General features: G+C 37.3%; 1 protein-coding gene across 1 annotated transcript in view; it reads left to right on the forward strand.

Moving 5' to 3' along the window:
* erbb4b (erb-b2 receptor tyrosine kinase 4b) overlaps positions 1 to 22,733 on the forward strand; it is a 434,153-nt gene that overhangs the window by 351,674 nt on the left and 59,746 nt on the right. The window contains exons 17-20 of the mRNA XM_088353033.1: positions 1,740 to 1,872; positions 5,792 to 5,914; positions 8,217 to 8,315; positions 17,197 to 17,382. Of these exons, the coding sequence (XP_088209159.1) occupies positions 1,740 to 1,872; positions 5,792 to 5,914; positions 8,217 to 8,315; positions 17,197 to 17,382 (541 nt within the window). The remainder of the gene's footprint in view (positions 1 to 1,739; positions 1,873 to 5,791; positions 5,915 to 8,216; positions 8,316 to 17,196; positions 17,383 to 22,733) is intronic.

Below are 22,733 nucleotides of genomic sequence, written 5' to 3' on the forward strand. Positions count from 1 at the left end.
CAAACACAAAGACTGCATTTCTAGTTCAACAAAGAAGGGATCACAAATTAATTATCTGAGCGAGAATGAACGAGAAGGAACTTGAGTATGGGGATGTATGTCATAGTTTGGTTTATGGAATGGATACAATTCTCACTTGAAATAAAAATAATCTTTACGGTCCTGCCAATTTGGCATGGAATCGATACTGATCTCATTAATTGGATCTGGTCATTTATAACTGATAACGTAGAATAAGGTTAGGAGACTTGGATACAGAAACTGATACCTGCTTTTGGACTTACGACCTGCTTTTTTGCAAAACAGTATATTTTCACTAGCTTTCTTCCTGAAAATTTGGCAGCTCTTTTACTGAGGGAGCACCCGATGGTGAAGTAGATAAACACAAATCCTGGGAGAGGCTTTGTCAAACTGATGAGAATCTACACGTTCTCGCTCAACGCTAAGACGGCGCTAACGGGATAAAGGAGCAACAGCGGAATGTCTCTCAGTTGACCTGTTCAGCGGATCAACTCTTATCAGATGGCTGATAACGACGGTGATACATTAAATGTCCGGCTGATCCGGCAGCTTTAGTGACACGCGTTTTGTAAATCCCGATGGCTGTTGGCCGTCATCGTGATTTTAGGCCGCGTATCGGACGTTCATTATCTCAATAGGCCAATATTTCAGAGAAATTACTTTGTAAGCTTTTGATTAAGCTGCCACTCAATATTCGTTCATCAAATAGACAATCCTGATCTAGTGTGGTTCTATGTTACTGGGTTTATCTCATAAAATTTAATCAAAGGCTGCCTTCTTGATTGATTAAATAGCCTGTTTCTCATGAAGATATTTGTGGACGAAAACGATTATGGCAACATTATTGAGTCATGTAAAAGAAGTATTGTCTTAACTTTCCCTTATTGTATTCTCTATAATCAGACTCAATTGTGAGGGCAGGGGAGGGCAAAGTACAGTATATTACACGGGGCACATACATACCATCAGGCTTTTGACCTGGGCTCCCAAATGAAACTGGTAAAAATAAAATGATAATATGTGGTAGAAAATGTTAATTAAAAAATATTTATACATGTATATGTATTGGTGCCACACTTGTCCCCAATTTTCTTCCCTGTGTATTCCTCGCAAAGCCATTTCATGAAACCTTTTTCTTTAATTGTATGTACTCTCTATATCAAGATGGCTATTACTGATTGAAACAAACTCCACTTCTGAGCCAGATCAAATATGTTTTGACCTATACAATGCACATTATCAAATCTAGTGCTGAAAAGGGGACACATAATAATCTTTTGCTCTTATTTTGACTGTGTTAAAACCAATTCAATGAAAAGGTCTATTTGTACATGAAAATTAAACAAAGTATAATATGTACATATAGATGTCTGCAAGTATATTTAATCATAAACACTTATGAGCAAAATGTTATCGACATATGTGATATTGTTCACTTATGTGTTGCTGTATCAAGTAAATCAATTAATGAATCAATTAACATCTTTTTCCGATTATGTTAGCCCCTCTGCCACATTTTCTAGCCCAATTGAGCCCACAACTCAAAAGGTTTGCCAACCCCTGTTGTAAGTTGGATTTTCCAAATTTAAATGACAATTTGACAAATTTCTTTGCTTAGTCCAACAGACTATACCGTATTGTCTTACAGAATCTTTTTAGCCCTTCCTTATTTATGTAATGTTTCCTCCCCCTCTTCCTTGTCATGTTGTCATCCTCAGGACCCCTCTGATCGCGGCCGGTGTGATTGGCAGCCTCTTTATGGTGGTCATAATTGTGCTGAGCGTGGCCGTGTCCTTACGCCGAAACAACATCAAGAAGAAGCGGGCCCTTCGTCGCTTCCTGGAAACAGAGGTGAGTATGCTACCGATATAACACTTGAATAAAAAGTCTAATCCTTGACTTAAGATCAATAGGGCTAACTTTTAGCTTTTAGATTGGTAAAGTTCTCAATCTATCTGTTGCACCAGCTAGGTAATATTAACTAAACCCGAGGAGGTTCGTGTCTCTGGTCTAAAAATTCAAATTTGCGTCATCAAAGGCCAACACCGAAGTTATATTGAGCTATCCATAGTTTTTACAACAAAGGCGGATTTTTTAACAGTTTGATATATTTCTTAATAGCACAATTACTTAATGGTGCCATCATAACCGCGTGATGGTCAATCAAGTTAGAGTATGCTATAATGCGTTCCTACTAAAATGATTTAAAGCATTTTCTAATTTCGATTACGTTTTTTGTCCCACCTCCATTTTACTTGGAGCTGATTTATGATCCATCTATATTTCATAATTCTATACCAGGCATCCCCAACCTTTTGGATGCTTATGGCTACTTTTTTGTTTACTGATTACCATGAAGGGCTACTAATTTGATATGAATTTCTGAAATAGTAACTTATGTTAATACTGTTGTTTCTATGTGATTAGATGCAGATTCAGAATATTTACTGTCATTGTCAAAATGCAATGCAACTTTGTTTGAAGCATCCAGTCATTCATTCAACATTAAAAGAAAATGCAAAGATCCACAGGTTTAATATCCATCCATCCATTATCTGCACTGCTTATCTTCAGTAGGGTTGCTGGAGCCCATCCCAGCTATTTTTGGGCAGTGGGCAGGGGACACCCTGAACTGGTTGCCAGCGAGTCGCACGGCAAACAGAGACAGACAACTCACTCGATCATTCACACTTAGGGACAATTTGGACCGGCCAATTAACCTGACACACACATTTCGGGGGGAATGTGGGAGGATACTGCAAGCATCAGGAGAACATGCAAACTCTACACGGTGAGGCTGGTAGCTGGATTTCAACCTCAGGACTGTGCCACAGTATTAATATCCAAAATACCTACTGATGAAAAGCAGAGTTCTATAGCCTTGTATCTTGTGGCCTGCATTGACTGGAATCTCCTCCCTGAGGGCAGCAAGTGGAAGAGGCGGTGAGGTACTCAAAAATATGGAGAACATATTGGTGACCCCTTTTCTATATGGTACCAACCATACATTTTTCGTTATACTATACATACAACCTCTTCTAGCCCAAAGACTACAATGTTATGTCACGAGGCGTGGTGGCGTGGAAGGTGACCGGACCAGAACGGAGGCAGGAGGCATGAAGGGAGAACTCAAATGCGTTGACGATCCATAAGTTTTATTTAATAAAATAAAAGTCGCCCAATACTCCGGGGCAAAACAGAACAATACAGAGTTCCTCCGGCACAAACTCAACAGGACCAGGCATAACAGACTAAAACATGACAAGGCATAACAGACTAAAACAGGACAAGCATAACAGACCGGGATTGTGTATAAGAGTAATGAACCAGCCACCGCAGAGCCCACAATGCAGCCTTAAATAGCAGACCCACAATTAGTGGAACTGCTTCAGCTGTTGCCCAGAGGGCGGGGCAGACTGGTCACCAAGGCGACCGTGACATGTTATTTCAAGTTCACAGCACAGCATAGTGTTGTCAGAAAACGAAAATAGTACATCGTTGAAATTAGAAAAGTACCATATTATTCCATACATTTTTAAGGCACTCACTTGCCCACATGGAATATTAAATCAGGTAGTTTGCACTCTCTACACACGCTGCTGTTCCAGTACTTTACGCGCAACTAACTTGAAAAGTGGGAGCACTGCCGAACATTACCTTTGCATTTGCAATTACAACCTCCTATTATGGTGGTCACAAAAATACTCCTGGGCCATTTCATTCTGTTAGGAGACTCCCTGCATACATAGAAAAAAAATAGAATAAAGTACAGAGCAGTACTTCATCCTCGGATTAGTTTGAAGAGGTGGAGATTGACGGGAGAGTGGATAATGGGTGACATTGTCAAAGGGAAGCAGGTGGTTGAGGGAGGAGTGGGTGGAGCTGCAAAAAGTTCAGCAGTAAAGTATAATAGCAGTCGATGTAACTAGTTTGACGTCATGCTAGAGTGAGCAGCATAAAGTTGGCGTGCCAACATAAAATGGTCGGAAAGCTATGTTCTGCACGCCTGATTTTTTTGATAATTAATTGCATGTCTTCATCATTCCTTATATTTTGCCTTTTGATCCTCAGATTATTTGATTCTTTATTCCCTCTTTTAGTTCATTTTAATCCCAACATTTTTAAACCAAAGCCACAACTTTTTACTGGAGATTTTTAAATTTCCATTTGAGCTTTTTTCTAGAAAAAAAATAGAACAAAACATATACTTAAAATGAGCACCCGTATCTGCTCGTAGAGATTTTTTCGTAGAACTATTACAATAATTCAGCAAATTTGTCTACAACCTTTTTGTTTGAATGATTTTTCTCTTGTTATTCATATTATCGTATACGTGTCATCAAAACAAAACAACAACAAAAAAAATACTAACTTCTAACGTTTGATAATTTTTTAAAGAAAATAATTTGGAATTTGACCACATTTTTAACTTGATTTTTACAGTGTTACCATATGTTTATCTTATTTTTCCCCAGAATGAATAAATAAATCAACTAGGTTACATTCTTTTCTGTTTTTCTTTTTTTTTTTTGCTATACTTCAATGTTGTGGGTTTTTTTCTCCCACAAAAATAACAAAATAAATATACTTTAAATGAGAAAAACATATCTACCAGTGGAACAATTTCTTTAGGTTACAGCATTTTTTTCAGTTTTTTTTATTATAAAGAATGTAAAATCAGCAGAATTATGTGAAAAAAAATATTTCATTGTATATTTTTTGTGCAACATTAAACAGCTTCATCAAACAAAGTACATGATTTTATAAATTTAATGTACTACCTTATGAGCAATTAGTATATAAAAAGAGGAATCTGCTGCCACCTACTGATATGGGTGAATGCTTCAGTTACTCGGCTGATCAGTGGAAAAAAACAAAGATACTTAACAATAGCATGTTATTTTGCAAAGATAAAATTGGGCAATAGCCATTGGCACAATAGACAAAGTCTCACGCACACGAGTGTGCCCTGGCACACTGGTTAAACAAGCTGGCCTATCCTAAGAATATTTTTATCTTACTTATTTCTTTAACGTACATTAACAGATGATTATCATGCAGAACTATGTCGAATCTCTTTGTAAACAATGTTCTCTATGATGTAATCAAGAGTTAGGGTTAGGGTTCAGGTGACTTTTTTGGGGGGATCTTTGCAAATTATCTCAAATGCTGTATAGCTTAGCCTATAATCCTTTTTATAACACCTTTTTTGTTGACCTACTTGCAGTGTACTCAAAGTGTTTAACTTTCAGCACTACTGTTTAAAGTGGCATTGTGGACAGCTCCCTACAGCTCTGCCTCGACTATGCTGGACAGCTCCTTGTGGGTGTTTTTGGCGCCATGCAGATGCTGGTGTAATATTCGGTCTCAATGAAGACTTACTATTGTTTTTTTTTTAATCAAACTGTAAGGATGACGAGCCGGAGAGGAACAGGGCTGATATACACTCTGTGATTATCTCCACCTCCCCTTTCTCGAATCCTCGATTCCATTTTCCTAATCCTTCTGATATTGCTTCGGGTTTCTCTGCTTTTGCTTTTTTGTGACTGCTCCGTTGTTGCATTTTTTTCCAACAAGTTTTATTTTTTCCTTCTTTCATTTTCTCCCACGTTTAAAAAATATTGGTGCAATGTACTTGAGAATTGATGATACAACAGTTTGATTATGAATCCATACAAGACCATACAGTATACCAGTATGTGCTATATAGTATTGGCCAATAATTGTACAATTCTGAAAAGACTGTTTTTTTGTGTTTGTGTGGTTTCAGTTGGTAGAACCATTAACCCCAAGTGGGACAGCACCCAACCAAGCTCAGCTTCGAATCTTGAAAGAAACAGAACTCAAAAAGGTCAAGATCCTTGGTTCCGGAGCCTTTGGGACAGTTTACAAGGTAGGGTTTGTACTCATTTGTAAAATGCAAACGGTTTCTGATCTGGTTTAAATATGTTTGCAATTTATGTGCGTGAAAAGAAATACTATTTGACACAAATATAACAATAAGCTGAATGCAAAACATTTTGTGAATCCAAATATGAAATATTAAATGATAATATTAATACATAATATTAAATAATAAATAACAATACATTATATTACATGATTTTGACAGAAAATGTATTTTTTTTTTTTTTTTTTTTTTTTTTATCATATTTAAAAATTGCCGATCTAGTTAAAAAAATGTAACTCAAAACAATTTTAATATCTTCATGGCATCTGGCCAATCAATTTGCTCATTTTATGTAATTTGTTCTTATCTAGAAAAGATTCTTAAAATAAAACAGCATCCACCAACTGTTATAATTGAAAATTGTTTTTTAGAGTGATTTGTTTTATTGTACTAAAATAAGTATAACATATTGTGAAATAAACCATTTTAAATAAATGAAAACATATTAAATTATGTTTTTTTCTTTTGTAAAATGCAAATCAACATTATTTAACATTCTTTAACATTTGCAGAATTTATTTACTTAACAGCACATATTCCTTTCTAAGAATAGATTTTTACACAAAAACATTATAATGAATAAATGAATAAAACAACTAAAATGGTCTTGTATGGCAGACGGCTGGACATTAGAATTTTTTGTTTTGTTTTTATCCACCACCAGAATAATCGTTAAAAAGGTAATAATAATTGCAAGAGTATATTTTTTTGTTCTTCATTTTGATGGAAAAACGTGAAAATACCGGTACAAAAATAAAATAATTAATTAAGAAAAATATATCCACATTCTCTCACACCTTGAAATGTTGTTTTTATCTATTTATTTATGTATTTATTCATCCATTCATTCATTCATTTATTTGGGATGTTTTGTCAAATATCTCAATATTGGATCGTTTAGCCTTCATGCTCTTGTGAGACCATATATACTAAGTTTATTATATCCAAAGTGGTGTTTTTTCTTTTTTCTTTCATAAACTTCTTATTTTTAACTCCTAAAAGTATTTTAAATTGTTCTGCTCAACTTTTCCATTTGTTTTGCTCTTCTTTTCCAATTTCTAAATGTTTTATGGGGTCATAATTATGGACATAGAAATGCAGATATTGCTCCGAACTAATGAACACTCAAAGCATAAAATTGCTCTCTCAAATCAGGATCCAATGTTTTTTTAACAGCAGGGTAATATATTCATTGGCAGGTTTTCGAGCAGTTTAATAATCAACTCAAATTAAATGTGTTATTGAACATTAATGAACAAGCCATTAAAAACACCATTACTATACGGGAGTCAAAGGTAAAAACAAACAGAAGATGTCCATTTAGAACAATTATGATCATGAAACGTTATGAGTTTGCTGGAAAACTGTTTTTTTTTTCTTAACAATGGTCCATTTCGACTAAATCATACATCCCGAGGAGTAATTTGTCGGACAGAGTGGGCGAAAGAAGCAAAATGCATCACCCTTGATCATAGGTGCTTTGACTTTAGTGGAGGTGTTAAGCTTGCTGTCACGAGGGGCGTCGATAACAGCAGTGCAACGCATTTGAAGCTTGTTGAAAAGTTAAGAGCCTCTCGAATCCACCCTTCTCTTTTAAATGCTTTGACCGTTTTGGCAGCTGCTAAATCACTTTAATCACAGTTGAAATTGGATCCTTCAAAATGATAAAATAGTTTTGTCTGCTTTTTGAAGGACAAAATAACTTTCAATCGCACGTTAGCTGTATCTTCACAGGACACATTCCCCTCCGATGGGATTTTGGATGACAGGTGAGGAAGAAAGGAGATAATGTGACAAGGGCTGAGGAATGATCAATTTACTAATTGAGACGGAGAACATACCTGTCAATCTGCACGGTTTTGCCTTACAAAGTATGTTTTTTATGCATTTTAAGACGAGGGAATCTGTATAGAAAATCGCAAATTTGTCCATCGCATGCGTCTGCCGCCTGGGTATTTCCCATCATGCATTTTTCCGAAAAAAAAAAAAAATATATATATGGTGTACGATTATTTTGTATTTTGTACGGGAAAATACGACAGTTTGTACGGGCATGGAGCCGTTGACAGGTATGGGAGAACATTGGCCATTATTTAATGAGAAAACTGAAATAAAAAAAATGAAAAAACAAATGTTTAATACTCAGTGAAAAAGAGTTGATCTTCCTTGGAAAATGTACACACTTATCACCTGTCTTTAATGTTTTGTTAATGTACTTGGGTTTTGAATGTGTGCATCATTCTAGGGAATTTGGATTCCAGAGGGAGAAACCGTCAAGATACCGGTTGCCATCAAAATCCTAAATGAAGCCACAGGGCCCAAGGCAAATGTGGAGTTCATGGATGTAAGTAAAAACACAAAATATGTAGGTTTTAGTTTTATAAATGTATCAGAATTATTTAAAGTCCTAGTAACTAAACATCAAATTATATCCAAGAAAATACTGATTACAAGGCTAATATTTCAGATCATTAGTCTTTTTGTACCCGAATTTAACAACCTTAAGGTTGCTCCCCACTAAATGGCACAGTATGTTACTAACTACATTGCTGTATTAACACACACTTAAAGCGAACCTGACAATAGGGCACCTGCTTTATATAGCGACGCTTTACCCGCTAACATTCTCATGGTGTCTGCTACTAAGTCCACTTTAGTCAAGTCAAGTCATGTTTTTTGTAAAGCCCGTAATCACAAGGTGTCTCGAAGGGCTACACAGACCACAGATTATTGCAAACCACAGACTATTATTACACCATCCCCTGATCTAAAACCTACACGAGGGCAAGGAAAAACTCAAAAACCTCAACATGAGGAAAATGAAGAAACCTTGAGAAAGGACTGCACATGAGGTAATCCCCATTCCAGGATGACCAGGCTACAATGGACATTGTAATAACAATTAATACACAGATATCGTCAACAGAAATTAAGGTCATTCATAATCTATAGAATAGAAGTTTGTTTAATCCTAGGTTTAAACAGTTCCACTGAGGTTGCAGATCGAATCTCAGCGGGCAGAGCATTCCACAACATCGGTGCCCGAATGGAGAACCTACTTTATAACAACAAGACATACACACATTCTAGCAAACTATGAAATGAAATGATCTGCATTTATACAGCGCTTTTCAAGTCAAGACTTCCCAAAGCGCTTTACATTGTGCTTCACATGTCCCAATAGTGGCCGTGCAGCCATGTGAGGCGCTAACCTGCTTATTGGGGGTATTAGGGGTTCAGTGTCTTACCCAAGGACACTTTGACATGTAACACGAAGGAGCCGGGATTCGAACTGCGATCTCTTGATCCCAAGACGAGCACTCTACCTCCTGAGCCACTGCCGCCCCTAGTGTTCATATTCCAAAATAGAGCATGAGCAAAAGGTGTTTGGTTGTGATTTTTTCAACTAATAACTAAGTACTAACATGTATTAAGTCATCAATCAATCATCAATATATGCATCAATATGAATCAAACGGCATTTAAAGGTACCAGGTTCTCTTTCTTCACTTCACACAGAGTAATTTTCCGTGAGGTGCGGCTTTCCAGAAATGATGCCGGCTTTTACGAAAATTCAGATAACAGTGCTAGCAGACACATTAGCCTAAGCATCCGAACAATAGCAAGCTCAGAGTTCATTTGCTTTACTTGATTTTTCGCATTGGCTGTGAAGCTCCATGCAGACCATGAATATTATAGAGACCTCATCAACACCATGAGCAATTGTCGTTGCCCCCCCCTGTACCTGAGAAGCCATTTTAAGCAAAGCTTTACTTTGGGATGTGTTTGGAATCAAGTGACCATTCAATTTGGCGACATTGGTAACGTATGTATGTTTGCGATTTTAAGTTGTCATTAAAATTTTCTACGGATATACAGAAAAGATTGATATACGTGACAAGTAATGCTCACTAGAATTAGACAGCATGCCAATGCAAACGGTACTGTGGACAATCTCTCGCTCGATTAAAACTCCGGTGCTAAAATAAATCTGGTTGGGTTCTAAGCAATGTTCCCTGTAATTTTCCACGGGTCTGAGCGTTCACACAAAGTCGGTGAGCAACGCTTGAAACAACAGTGAGCAACAGCAATCCCAAGTGTGGCAACTAATCCATTATCAAACATGTCCAAAACTTGACATCAAGGTACATTTTGCTGAGCTTCCGGCTATGCAAAAAAATGTTTCACTTTTGAATGAATTGACTAATGTACTATTGCAAAGGTTGTACGGCCTACATACGTTGTTTGTTCTTACAATTCTTTCACAAGATTTTCATTTTTTTTTCCTGGTATCTTTTGACGCATAATACTAACATTTTGGGGGGGCTTATTTAGTCGGTTGCAAGATACAGAACTGTATTTAATCACATTTTTTTTGTGGAAGTACAATGTTGGCAACAAGATTGACTGCCATTGAATGCAACACAAACTTTTTCTTCTTTTTCCTGTTTTTTTTTTCAATTTCTTTTAATTCCTTTAAAAAAATCTCATTGTGTTTATTTTTTTCCTAGCTGTTACTTTTTTCTTTTTGTTCTCTATCTACTTTTGTTTCTTTTTTTCTGGCTTTTTTTCTGAATTTGTCCTTCTTTTTTCGTTTCCTTTTGTTTCTTTTTTTTCTCAGCTTTTTTCTACTTTTTCATTTTGGTATTTTTTTCTTTTTTGTTCTATCTCCCCCCCTTCCTTTAAGTCATTTTGTGCACAATTTTACGTAATATTTGGTCGTGTAGGGATTAAAGAAGCAAAAACAACCCGAAGAGCCGTTTGGGACCCGAAAGAGCCAGTTCTCTTTAGTGAGGCGAGCCGAAGAAGCCGGTTCTCAAAAAACTCTACTTACTTTACTTTTCAACTTGGTTCGACATTGACTTTAATCCGTTCCAGCACCCTGACATACCGCATTTCGACATTGACATACCGCATTTAGGAAACAACGTCAGGGTAACCCGTGTATTTTTACCTTCATGCACTGTAACTTTGACTTGAGTCGCTTCTAATTAGTAATTTTGAGCCCTCATTTTTGTGCGCTGGCTATATTTTCGTGTGCACTGAGAATGTGCAGGCAGTGCGCGATTGCGCACGCGCGCAGCTTAGAGGGAACATTGGTTTTAAGTTCCCCTTTAATAGTCGCCATTTTCTCTATTGCCTCTCTTGTAATAGTTGGCACACGGATGTGACCAAATATATAAAAAACAGCGCTAACAGTGTAAATGTTTTTGCACAGTCCTGTAAAGATCTCATTAATTAGATTGGAAGGTTGTGAAAACACGGACCTGTACATTTTTGTGCACCCATGCTTTCACCTTATTTTATGTTTCAAACATTCAAAGTTCATCTTGTTTCAAAATAAAAAACTAAAAAAGATCAAGCTTATCAACCACTGATGATGCAATACAGATGAAATGACTCTCATTAGCACACATACACTTCCTGGCTCCCACACGCTCACGGAAAGTGACCCAATTGCACTCTTTTTTTTTTTTACACTTACTTTGGCGGTCTAAGAGGAAGTGTTAGTTGAGCATTTCTGTTTTGAACAGGATGCCTTTGATGATTACCCAGCATTTGTTATAATTTATGCTCTGTGTGCTTTGAGAGCTGGACTTGGCAACCAAAAAAGGGAGACTAAACAGGATTTAATGAGGGTGTTGTCAAAAGCCTTCTCGATTTAGTAAATATTTTAAGACAAATGTGACAGATCGTATATCATGTCACAATGGATGTTTTAGGTTATATTTCTTTTAATGGAACACATTTAAATAAATAAACAAAGCTGAACCTGGATTGTGTCTAATGAAGCCAATCGGGAAAAAAATATCTGCCTTTTTGCCCCACAATATTCAAATGGTTCAGCAAATTGATACCACTGGGGGCGAACTTGTAAACACCCAAATGGCTCTCCCGTATGTGCCTTGTACTAAGAATTTAATGCAAAATTGTGATGCCCATTGTTCCCCTTTAATATATAATGGGTCTCTGTTATTCAAATGAGTGATTATTGTGTTAACATGTAAACACAAAGAACAATCACACAAAACAAAAACAAATATACTCGGAAAACCAAATTAATGAATCATTTTAAAACATATTATTGTGAATGGGAATTCTAATGAGATTTCCACAGATAATACAAAACCACAATCCCTATAGATGAAAATAACACTGTCGCTAATTTATGGCTATTTATGTTGAATGAGAGAGCAATAATGAGCAATTAGTGACACAAATGACACTTCATGAACCACTAGATGCTTTTACCTCGAGATGCCACGTTTTGCATAAGAAATGTTTTTGTCAAATTTAAACCAGATAGACATTCCAAAAATAGGGTGAGAAGAAGCACACAGATGAGGGGTTCAAACCCCTTTCAGAACCCCCAACCCCTCCCCTTTAATACCTTATTTTTAGTATATCTTCAAGGCTACAAAAAGCATCACCCCCAATGGGTATGGAAATCAAACACGGCAACACAATTGGGCAATCGTGAAATAGGGCATGTTAAGCAATACAACGAACCATAGACAAAACAATGAACAGTGAGTAGACAAAAACATAGCAAATGCATTCTTTACCAATGTATTGAAAACAGAACTTAGCAATAAATGCCATACTTAACAGTTTTGTTTAGGCGGTATTCCTTGCACTAACATGTACATTCAAAACTAGAGCACCATCTACTGGAGTAAAAAATATATCCAAAATGCTTCATGGAGCTTCGTGAACCCCCTGTGATGTTATTTTACTTCTTCTAAATGTCACATTTGTTCAAGCAATTTTCTTGACATTAACATTTATATTTAAAACTAGAGCACTATCTAGAGGAGTAAAAATATATGTAAATGTGTCCTAATGCTTCATGAAGTACATTTCATATCTCGTATTTTACCTCATGTAGATGCCACATTTTGTTCAAGCAATTTCCCTGCACGAACATGTATACAGTATGTCCCAAAAGTGAGTACACCCCTCCCATTTTTGCAGAGATTTCATCATAATGTTTAATTGAACAACACTAAGGAAACATCGCTTTGATATAATGAAAAGTAGTCTGTGTAAATGTATTTTTCCTCTCAAAAGACTCAAAATATAGCCATTAGTAGCTTAACCCTAAACATCAAAAGTGAGTACATCCTTATGTAAAAGTTCCTCAAGTTCAAAATTTTGTGTGGCCACCATGATTTTGCTGAACCACTTTAATCAGCCTGGCCAGGGATTTAACCAGAGCCTCACAAATTGCAACTGCGATGCTTTTCCACTCCTCCATGACAACGAGACAGAGCTGGGGAATATTCAAGATCTTGTGCTTTCCCCTTTTCCGCTTGAGGACGCCCCAAAGATGTTCTATTGGGTTTAGATCTGGAGACATGCTTGCCCAGTCCACCCCATTTAACCCTTGGACCCTTTAGAAAAGCCTTGGTCATCTTAGAAGTGAATTTAGGGTCATTGTCAGGCTGGAAAATTGCCCTGGAGCCCAGTTTCTGGTGGGAGGGCATCATTCTCTGCTTCAGTATTCCACAGTACATCTTTGAATTTGTGTTTTCCTTGATGAAGTGCAACTCCCCAATTCCAGTTGTACTCATGCGGCCCCAAATCATGACATTCCCAACACCATGCACGACACAAACATGTTTGTACTCCTCATCTGGTTGCCACCAAACATCCCTTATACCATCTCAGCCAAATAAATTAATCTTGGTCTCATCAGATCTGAGGATATCTTTCAAGTAAGCCATGGGCTTTGTTTACATCTTTTCATTCTGTCAAAGTGATGTTTCCTCAGTGATGTTATACTAAACAGTAGAATGAAATCTGCAGAAATCTGAGGGATGTACTCACTTTGTGGCATACTGTATTTAAAACTGCAGCACCTTCTAGAAGAGTGACAAAGACATCGTTGATACCTTAAAAAGATTTTTGAAGCTTCATTTTGCCTATGACTATTTAGTATTTGACCCATTTTTCTCCAACAAATGAGAATCAGTATTGCATTTTCAGCACAAATGCCATCGCAAAATTGACACATCATGCTCACAGGTTGGGATTTAGCTTGTCTGTCGATAATGAAAAGAAAGACATGTAGTCCTCAGCTTCAATCTCCTATTATCCAAAGCTTTGCGATACTTGTGACATATTAATCCTCTTTTGTGCTATCACTCCTGTTGGTGCTCACTGGAGCTTTACTTGATGTGCCGCACTGCATGTGTGTTACAACACCATCAGTCTCATGATAAGGACACACTACAATGCATGGATGCATTGTGTGAGACTTTTTTTTAATCTACTTAAAAGTTTCCTTACATGCTATTTGAATTAATAAAATAGGTAAATTCAGGCCACATGAAATTAAAATGCAGTAGGACAAACAACGGGCAAAGTAATATATACATAGCATTATTTGTATATACAGTGGAACCTCGGTTTTCGAACGCATCTCAGTTCGAACAAATCGGTGTCCGACCAAAAATTTCGAGAAATTCTTGCTTCGCTGTTCGGTCAAAAAATCGGAGTTCGAACGCCGGTAATGCGTGAGTGCGTACGCTAGGGTGTGATGCTGAGCGGCGTACGGGTGTAGATCGCTCTTTGCGTGACCAACTGACGTGCTTCGTTTTGCTTTTGCTTTTAATATAGGTGTACAAAGTGTTTTAGCTCCTAATTATGCCTTCGAAGAAAGTCAGTGTAAGCAGCAAAGTTGCTACAGGTGAAAAAAGAAAAGTAGTGCGTACAACTATTGCATTTAAGTAAGAAATAATAGCAAAATATGAAGGAGGTGTGCGAGCACCTTCTGCTGACCACCACAAAGGTAAGAAATCCTATTCATAATTCTTTTCTTTATCCTTTTTTTTATTTTTACACGTTCATGTTAGCGTAATCTTGTGTACGGATGATAATGCGAACGTACGATTAGCCTCTGTTAGCTTTAAATTTACATTAAACATTCAAGTTAAACATTCAGGGTGTTGGAACGGAGCCCAACATTGAGGGTGTTGGAACGGAGCCCCCTTTCCAATAAACCGCTCACAACTTGTTGTGGAGACCCGGGTGCTAACTGACTTGTAAACGACCTGATTTTTTTATTTTTACACGTTCACGTTAGCATAATCTTTCATACGGAAGATTACGATAACGCAAACGTACGATTATCCTGGGTTAGCTTTGAGTTTACGTTAGACATTAAAGGTAAACATTCAGGGTGCTGTAACGGATTAAAACAATTTACATTATTTTTAATGGGAAAAATGATTTCAGTGATCGAACAAATCGGTTTTCGAACAGGGTTCTGGAACGGATTATGGTCGAGAACCGAGGTTCCACTGTATATAGATATACTGGACTGTCTCAGAAAATTAGAATATTGTGATAAAGTTCTTTATTTTCTGTAATGCAATTAAAAAAACAAAAATGTCATACATTCTGGATTCATTACACATCAACTGAACTATTTCAAGCCTTTTATTATTTGAATATTGCTGATTTTGGCTTACAGCTGAAAAAAACTCAAAAATCCTATCTCAAAATATTAGACTACTTCCTTAGACCAAGTAAAAAAATAATTTTATAACAGCAAAACTAAATCAAACATTTGAAAATGTCTATTGATGCACTCAGTACTTGGTTGGGAATCCTTTTGCACGCATTACTGCATCAATCCGGCGTGGCATGGAGGCAATCAGCCTGTGGCATTGCTGAGGTGTTATTGATGCCCAGGATGCTTCGATAGCGGCCTTCAGCTCATTTGCATTTGTAGGTCTGGTGTCTTTCATCTTCTTCTTAACTATACCCCACAAATTCACGATGGGGTTCAGGTCAGGGGAATTAGCGGGCCAATCAAGGACAGTGATGCCATGGTCAGTGCACCAGTTACTGGTGGTTTTGGCACTGTGGGCAGGTGCCAGATCATGCTGGAAAATGAAATCCTCATCTCCATAGAGCTTTTCAGCAGATGGAAGCATGTAGTGCTCTAAAATATCTTGGTACACAGTTGCATTTACTCTGGACTTGATGAAACACAGTGGACCAACACCAGCAGCTGACATGGCTCCCCAAACCATTGCTGACTGTGGGAACTTCACACTGGATTTCAAGCAACTTGGATTTTGCTCTTCTCCAGCCTTTCTCCAGACTCTGGCGCCTTGACTTCCAAATGAAATGCAAAACTTGCTTTCGTCTGAAAAGAGGACTTTGGACCACTCTGCAACTGTCCAGTGCTTCTTCTCCATAGCCCAAGTCAGACGCTTCTTCCGTTGTCTTGAGTTCAGAAGTGGCTTGACCACGGGAATACGGCTATTGTAGCCCATTTCCCGGACACGTCTGTGAACTGTGGCTTTTGATACCCGGACTCCAGCTTCAGCCCACTGTCTTTGAAGCTCCCTCAAATTCTGGAAGCGGCTCTTCTTCACAATTTTGTTAAGGCTGCGGTCATCTCTCTTGGTTGTGCAGCGTTTCCGTCCACATTTTTCCCTTCCAACAGACTTTTTGTGGATATGCTTTGAAACTGCACTCTGTGAACAGCCTGCTCTTTGAGAATTTTCCTTTTGTGTCTTACCCTCCTGATGGAGGGTATCAATGATGGTCCTATGGACAGCAGTCTTCCCCATACTTGTGATTTAGTTTACTGAACCAAGCTGAATGTTTTTAAGGCTCAGGAAACCCTCGCAAGGTGTTTCGAGTTAATTAGATGATTCAGGTGATTAGTTGAATAGCCTACTTGAATACTTTTTCATGATATTCTAATATTTTGAGATAGGATTTTTGAGTTTTCTTAAGCTGTAAGCCAAATTCAGCAATATTAAAATAATAAAAGGCTTGAAATAGTTCAGTTGATGTGTAATGAATCCAGAATGTATGACATTTTTGTTTTTTTAATTGCATTACAGAAAATAAAGAACTTTATCACAATATTCTAATTTTCTGAGACAGTCCAGTATATGGGAGCCATATCCCCCTATTGCGAGGTGGCTATAGTCATGAACACATTCACATTTCTGACTCTTTCCTCTAATGCCGAGTGCCAATGAGTACCAATGTTTTAAGTCTTAGGTATGACCAGGCCGAGGTTTGAACCAGCAACCTCCCAGTCTCGGGGCGGGACCCCCACCCCCAAGGCCACCGAGCTGGTCATTCTTACTATTATGATTATTTTTCTCATATTATTATTGTTTTTCTACTTCGACATTTAAAAACACTACTCCCAACAGTATTAGAGTAAATTTACAGTCCATGTGTCTTTTCAGGAGGCTTTGATCATGGCCAGCATGGAGCACTCTCACCTGGTGCGTCTATTGGGGGTCTGCCTGAGCCCTACCATCCAGCTGGTCACACAACTCATGCCTCACGGGTGCCTCCTCGACTACGTCCTCGAGCATAAGGACAACATTGGCTCCCAGCTGCTGCTGAATTGGTGTGTCCAGATCGCCAAGGTAAATGCCACGACCACATTTTTACAGCTAGCGTGCTACGTTGTTGCTTTTTTGAAAATTACAGAATGGATTAATTACATTACTTTTCTCTGTAAAGAGTACTGTAACGTGTTATTGATATTGTGTAACTCAACGGTTACAACATGGTGCTTTACCCCACTACTGCAAATTGACAGTTTCTTCTTAGCTCATGATGTAACATGGAAGCCTTTTTCCGCCAGCAACACAAAGCTACATCCAACAATCAAGAAAGGCTGGTGTGTTTATATGTAACTACAAATTACACCTGAATACAGCTACGTCGTTGTTCTTTCAAGCACAGAGTACAAGGGAACGTAATATATCCCTACAGACAGTCTGATATTATTTATAGTGTCTATACTCACATCCAAGTCATATGCACTACTATGAAATAAAATAAAATCAGGGGGGCAGTTTCTATGTGCATACTGTTCCTGGTCGGGTGTCACCAGTAGCGAATGGTAGGCAGCCCATGGGGAGGGGTAAGGCGTATACAGAAACAACGGAATCAATGTGGTGAGGGTAAGCACGGAATGTCCGGTAAAAGAGTGTTGATTGTTGTTGTTTTTTTTGTAAAATCGCTTTTGCAATGCACCGTGCCTAGAAAAAAGAAAAAAAATGGCTTAGATATTACTCATTAATCAAGACAGAAATATTCGAGTGGTTTGAAGATAAAAGACAAAATGGAGATGGAGTGTCTCAGCTAATTGTGTGTTTGCTAGCTCAGTAGAGTGCAAAAGCCAAGCAATATGAAGGCTTTACCTCTTGGTGTACATGTTTTCTTCAATTGCTGTTATTATGTGGCTTTTGGGTGTCAGTAATTTGCCATTATTTTTTGAATGAAGTAACTAGTATTTGTAACGAATTACTTTTTTCAGTCTCTTTCCCAACACTGGTCTTTGTACGTCAGTTCTGTTTGTATCTCATGATGTTACGTACTCTGGTCTCCTCTGCGGGACAAAACTTACTCGCTGTAGCTCCCTGTGCACCCCTCAGTCACCAACGTCGTACTTCCTAATGATCACCACCTCAAGAGATATACTAATGAGCAGATTTACCAGCCCTGTGAAGTATCTGTGGCTTATTTTATTCTGTTTTATCTTTTGGCATATATTTCAGTGTGCTTTAAAGCCTTGTCATCTTTTGTGTTGGGTTTGCTTGCAATGATTTGGTTTTGGCAGTAAATATGTGCTATGTCACATATTTTAGATTGTATTTTAAACAAAAGTATTTGCCTTATGTTAAGGCTACCCTTGGATTCATTTGAAATTATTCTACACCTTATCTTATGAGATATCCAAAATGCACTTTTTTGTTGATCATCTGACAATGTGGTGAAATAATTTATGATGACTAATGATCTGCGGCACGGCGGTTGTGTAGTTAGCATGTCAGGCATACGGTCCAGGGTTCAATTCCAGATTGCAGCCTCCCCTTGTGGAGTTATGTTCTAACAGTGCACTTGTTGGTTTCTTCTGTGCATTCCAATTTCCTCCCACATTCCAAAAACATGCATAGCTGGTTGTTTTTGTGTGAAATTGTCCATGGGTATGAATGAGCAAGTGAATTATCTGCAACTGGCAAGCAGCCAGTTCAAGTTGACGGTAGACGGCTAGGAAGTGCTTCAGCATTTCCGTGACCCTACTGTGGATAATCGGAGCATAGGATGAATGGACTAAAGGAGACTTCGGTACAAATATTCACGTTAGCTTTCTGCTCGGTAAATGATGCTAGTTTTAGCTCCTTTAGACCAAATACCAAAAAGTAGAACAAAATAATCAGGTAACAAAAGATAGCACAATAGGGGCAGTGGGTAGAAGACATGCGTATTTGCTCCCACCCCCTATTGAATCTTTATCACATCATCATCATCATGAATGTATCGCTACATTTTCAGCATAATATATAGTTAGAGTATCAGAATATATATAAATTTATATGTATATATATATATATATATATATATATATATATATATATATATATATATATATATATATATATATATATATATATATATATATATATATATATATATATAATACGTGTGTGTGTATACGTGTATATGTATATGTACATAAGCATTAGAAATAAGATCTGGTTTAAAAAATCCAACCCAAGCCTACCCGCAGATATTAAAGCCTGGCCTAGCCTGACCCGAAATAGACTAGAATATAGAATAGAATATACCTTTATTGTCATTGTTACAACATGGGATATATTGTGACAACAAAATTGGACATGGCACTCCAGGTCCACATTTTACAGTGAGGATAAGGAAAACAAGATGTTTGTACTGTCCTTGTTGTATAGGCTTTGTTTTCCTCTGGAGGGGGGTGTATGAGGGGGTGAGGGACAGACAGAGATGGGCGGATCCAATAATACAATATAATAAATAATAACTTGACTTGAAGGACCCAGCCCAAAGGAAAACCGAATTTGCATATTCTACTCATGAGCAATCGAGAATGGTGATTTTGGACAAAACGTTGAAGGAACTGCTCATATCTTCAGCCTTTATTTTGACCAACTTTTCGTCTTAAAAGCTGGATAGAAACAAACACACAGAGGAAAAAAGAGCTCTTATCTTCACTAAACAAGTCAAACCTCTGATTTCTATTTAGGAAGGCTGGCGATAAATAAGGTCGGGAAAATCTGTCAATAGCAAAATGCTACACTGCGATTAAGATACAAAAAAAGGTCAGCTCAATTCAAGCTTCCCTGCAGAGAAGCAGATCATAGAACTTGAAGCATTTGATCTTGTCAACAAGTGTCTCCCTAAATCCTTTGCTCTTCTACCATATTCTGCTAATGCCTGCTCCCTCATTTGTATTCCCAAAGTCGTTTTTGTCTGAAGCTATTTTTAGTGATGGTCTTTTATTGCTGCAGAAAAAAAACAGAATTGTGTACAAGGATGCGTCCTTCTCCAGGGGTAACAAAATGTACCAGGGCTGAACAGGTAAAATAGAAAAAAATATATATATTTATATATATATTTTTTTTGCTTTTGCTGGTGTCCGATTCACTATTTTTTTCTAAAAATGTTGGTCTTGCTTGTTAGCAGCATGTTGTAGTTTAATACTATTATAGCTTGAATTAAGTATGATTAAATAGGGCGTATTTGTTCAAAACAGAGTCTGAATTGAATTAAATTGATTTGATTTATTGTCATTGATATCAATGTTGAGAAACATTGTATGCGATGAGATTAGACATGTCACTCAAGGGTATGCATGTAGTCTGAACTGAAAAGATTGTAAGGATAAATAGGCAAAAATATTTTTAGTTATAAGTTATAAGAGGAGTGCAATGAAAAAAAAAAGTGCAATCACATTTAACAGCAACAACGACACAAACAGTTGCAATAAACTTGCTTTTACAGTTTTGTGCGCTTGGGTGGTGATGACTACAACGGTGCTTTCTTTTTTTTTTTTACTTTTTTTCAAACTACGTTTACTTTTAGCAATAAAATGTTTGTATTTATTTATTTATTTATTCTTTTTCATTTTGGGGGTGGTGTTAGGGGGGCCGTGCAGATGTATCCAATTGAATGATCTGTTCTACCAAATTTGGTGTCGTGAGTTTGATTAAGTAGGGGTGTAAAAGTAGTCCAATCGTATTGCCTGGTTTGCTTTCTTTTATTTTATTTTTTTTTTTGGGGGGGGAGGGGTCACTGTACTATTTATGAAGGCTCATCATCATTGTTAGTCTTTATGATTTTATTATTGTACATCATTATTTGTATTTATAACCAGTCATTGTTAGATTTTCTTTTCTTTTTTTACCACGGTCGCTCCAAATTATAAGTCGCAGTGGGCCCCAAATTAATATTTCGGTTAAGTTACTCCTATGTTCTTGAAGTCACCCATTTTTGGTTATAAAAAAGAGAAAAACACTTTATTCATGCATTTGTTTTTTTGTTTTTTATTTGGTGGTGGGGATTGAGGGGCTCCAATTTGGTAGAAGTGGTTTGTTCCATCGAATGTGATTTCACTTGTTAAAGTATTTTGTAATCATTTTTAAACTAGTCCATTTTATATTTCATGTTTATTCAATGTTTTTTTTTGGTGTCCGTCCTTTTTCTTTGTTTACATCATAACTTTAAGTTATTATCATTTTACATTATATAATTTTTATTGATGTACAATACTTTTAAATTATTGCTAAAATTTCTTTAACTACCATTGCATTTTATTGTAACTCACATCAGGCCCAAAATTCATATTTAGGTTTAAACAACAAGTTACACTGTAGTGCTTCAAGTTGCGTTTAGAGCAAGGGTCGGCAACCTATGACATCCGTGCCAGCTGTGGCACGCGAGGAGTTAACCAGTGGCACGCGAGCGCACCACAAATAGATATTTTCTGTGTTATTTAGAGGCTTTATGGTAGAGCCCTTTCTCTGCTCCGTGTATGAGTGTGTGTCTGCGCTGCGCCGAGGATAGGAGAGATCCGTGTTTTAACCCAGCCAGCGTGGACAGACGAATGAGGCTTTGTGCAAAAAATGACCATGTTGTTTTGTGCATTATGCCTCGCGAGCGTTGTACCTCACACAGCAAGTGTTAAACGTCATTAAGAGGCGAAACATGAACATGAATTCAAGGATGATTCTGACATGGCGGAGACATTAAAACACGCTGTGTCCAGGTACGGCAAACAAACACAGACCCTGAAGACCTTTGTCACTGCTAAAAACCCCACCACTGAAGCAAGCTATCACTTAGCTCACAAGCACAGAAAACCATTTATTGAAGGCGAATATTTTTTTATTTTAAGTATTATTTTCTTCTTTTTATGTACAAATTATCTACTTATGAGGTAGTACAGTAAAATGTTTTACATAACTTCATTTTCAAATATTTTCAACGGACGGTGTGCCTCAGACCTTTTCTATAAATAAAAGTGTACCTTAGTTCAAAAAGGGTTGAAAAACACTCAGTTATATGATTAAAATGTATGTCGATGTTGTATATTTGGACTGGTGTGAAATGACAGCTCTGTTGTAAAAAAAATGTTGTGTGAGGCATTAATCTTGGTGTGGCACACTGATTTACAAGGAAATTTGAAAGTGGCACTCCACACCAAAAAGGTTGCTTACCCCTGGTTTAGAGTACAGTAAAAGAAAACAACCTTCTTACTTTTGCCACATAAGAAAGTGACACTCGTTGTATGGTAGAAAAAAATGCTGCTAAGACAGTTAATCTAATTTTTGGAGTAAAATAGGTATTTCGGCAAGAGGGAAGTTGTTTCAGGTGAAGATGGCGATTAGAGTAAGAAAAATAATCAATCGTCATGAACCGGAACAAGGATGAAAACCCAAATGCGTGACGT

The sequence above is a fragment of the Urocampus carinirostris genome, chromosome 14 (assembly GCF_059441175.1).
Source record: "Urocampus carinirostris isolate Australia breed hairy pipefish chromosome 14, RoL_Ucar_1.0, whole genome shotgun sequence".
Lineage (NCBI taxonomy): Eukaryota > Metazoa > Chordata > Actinopteri > Syngnathiformes > Syngnathidae > Urocampus > Urocampus carinirostris.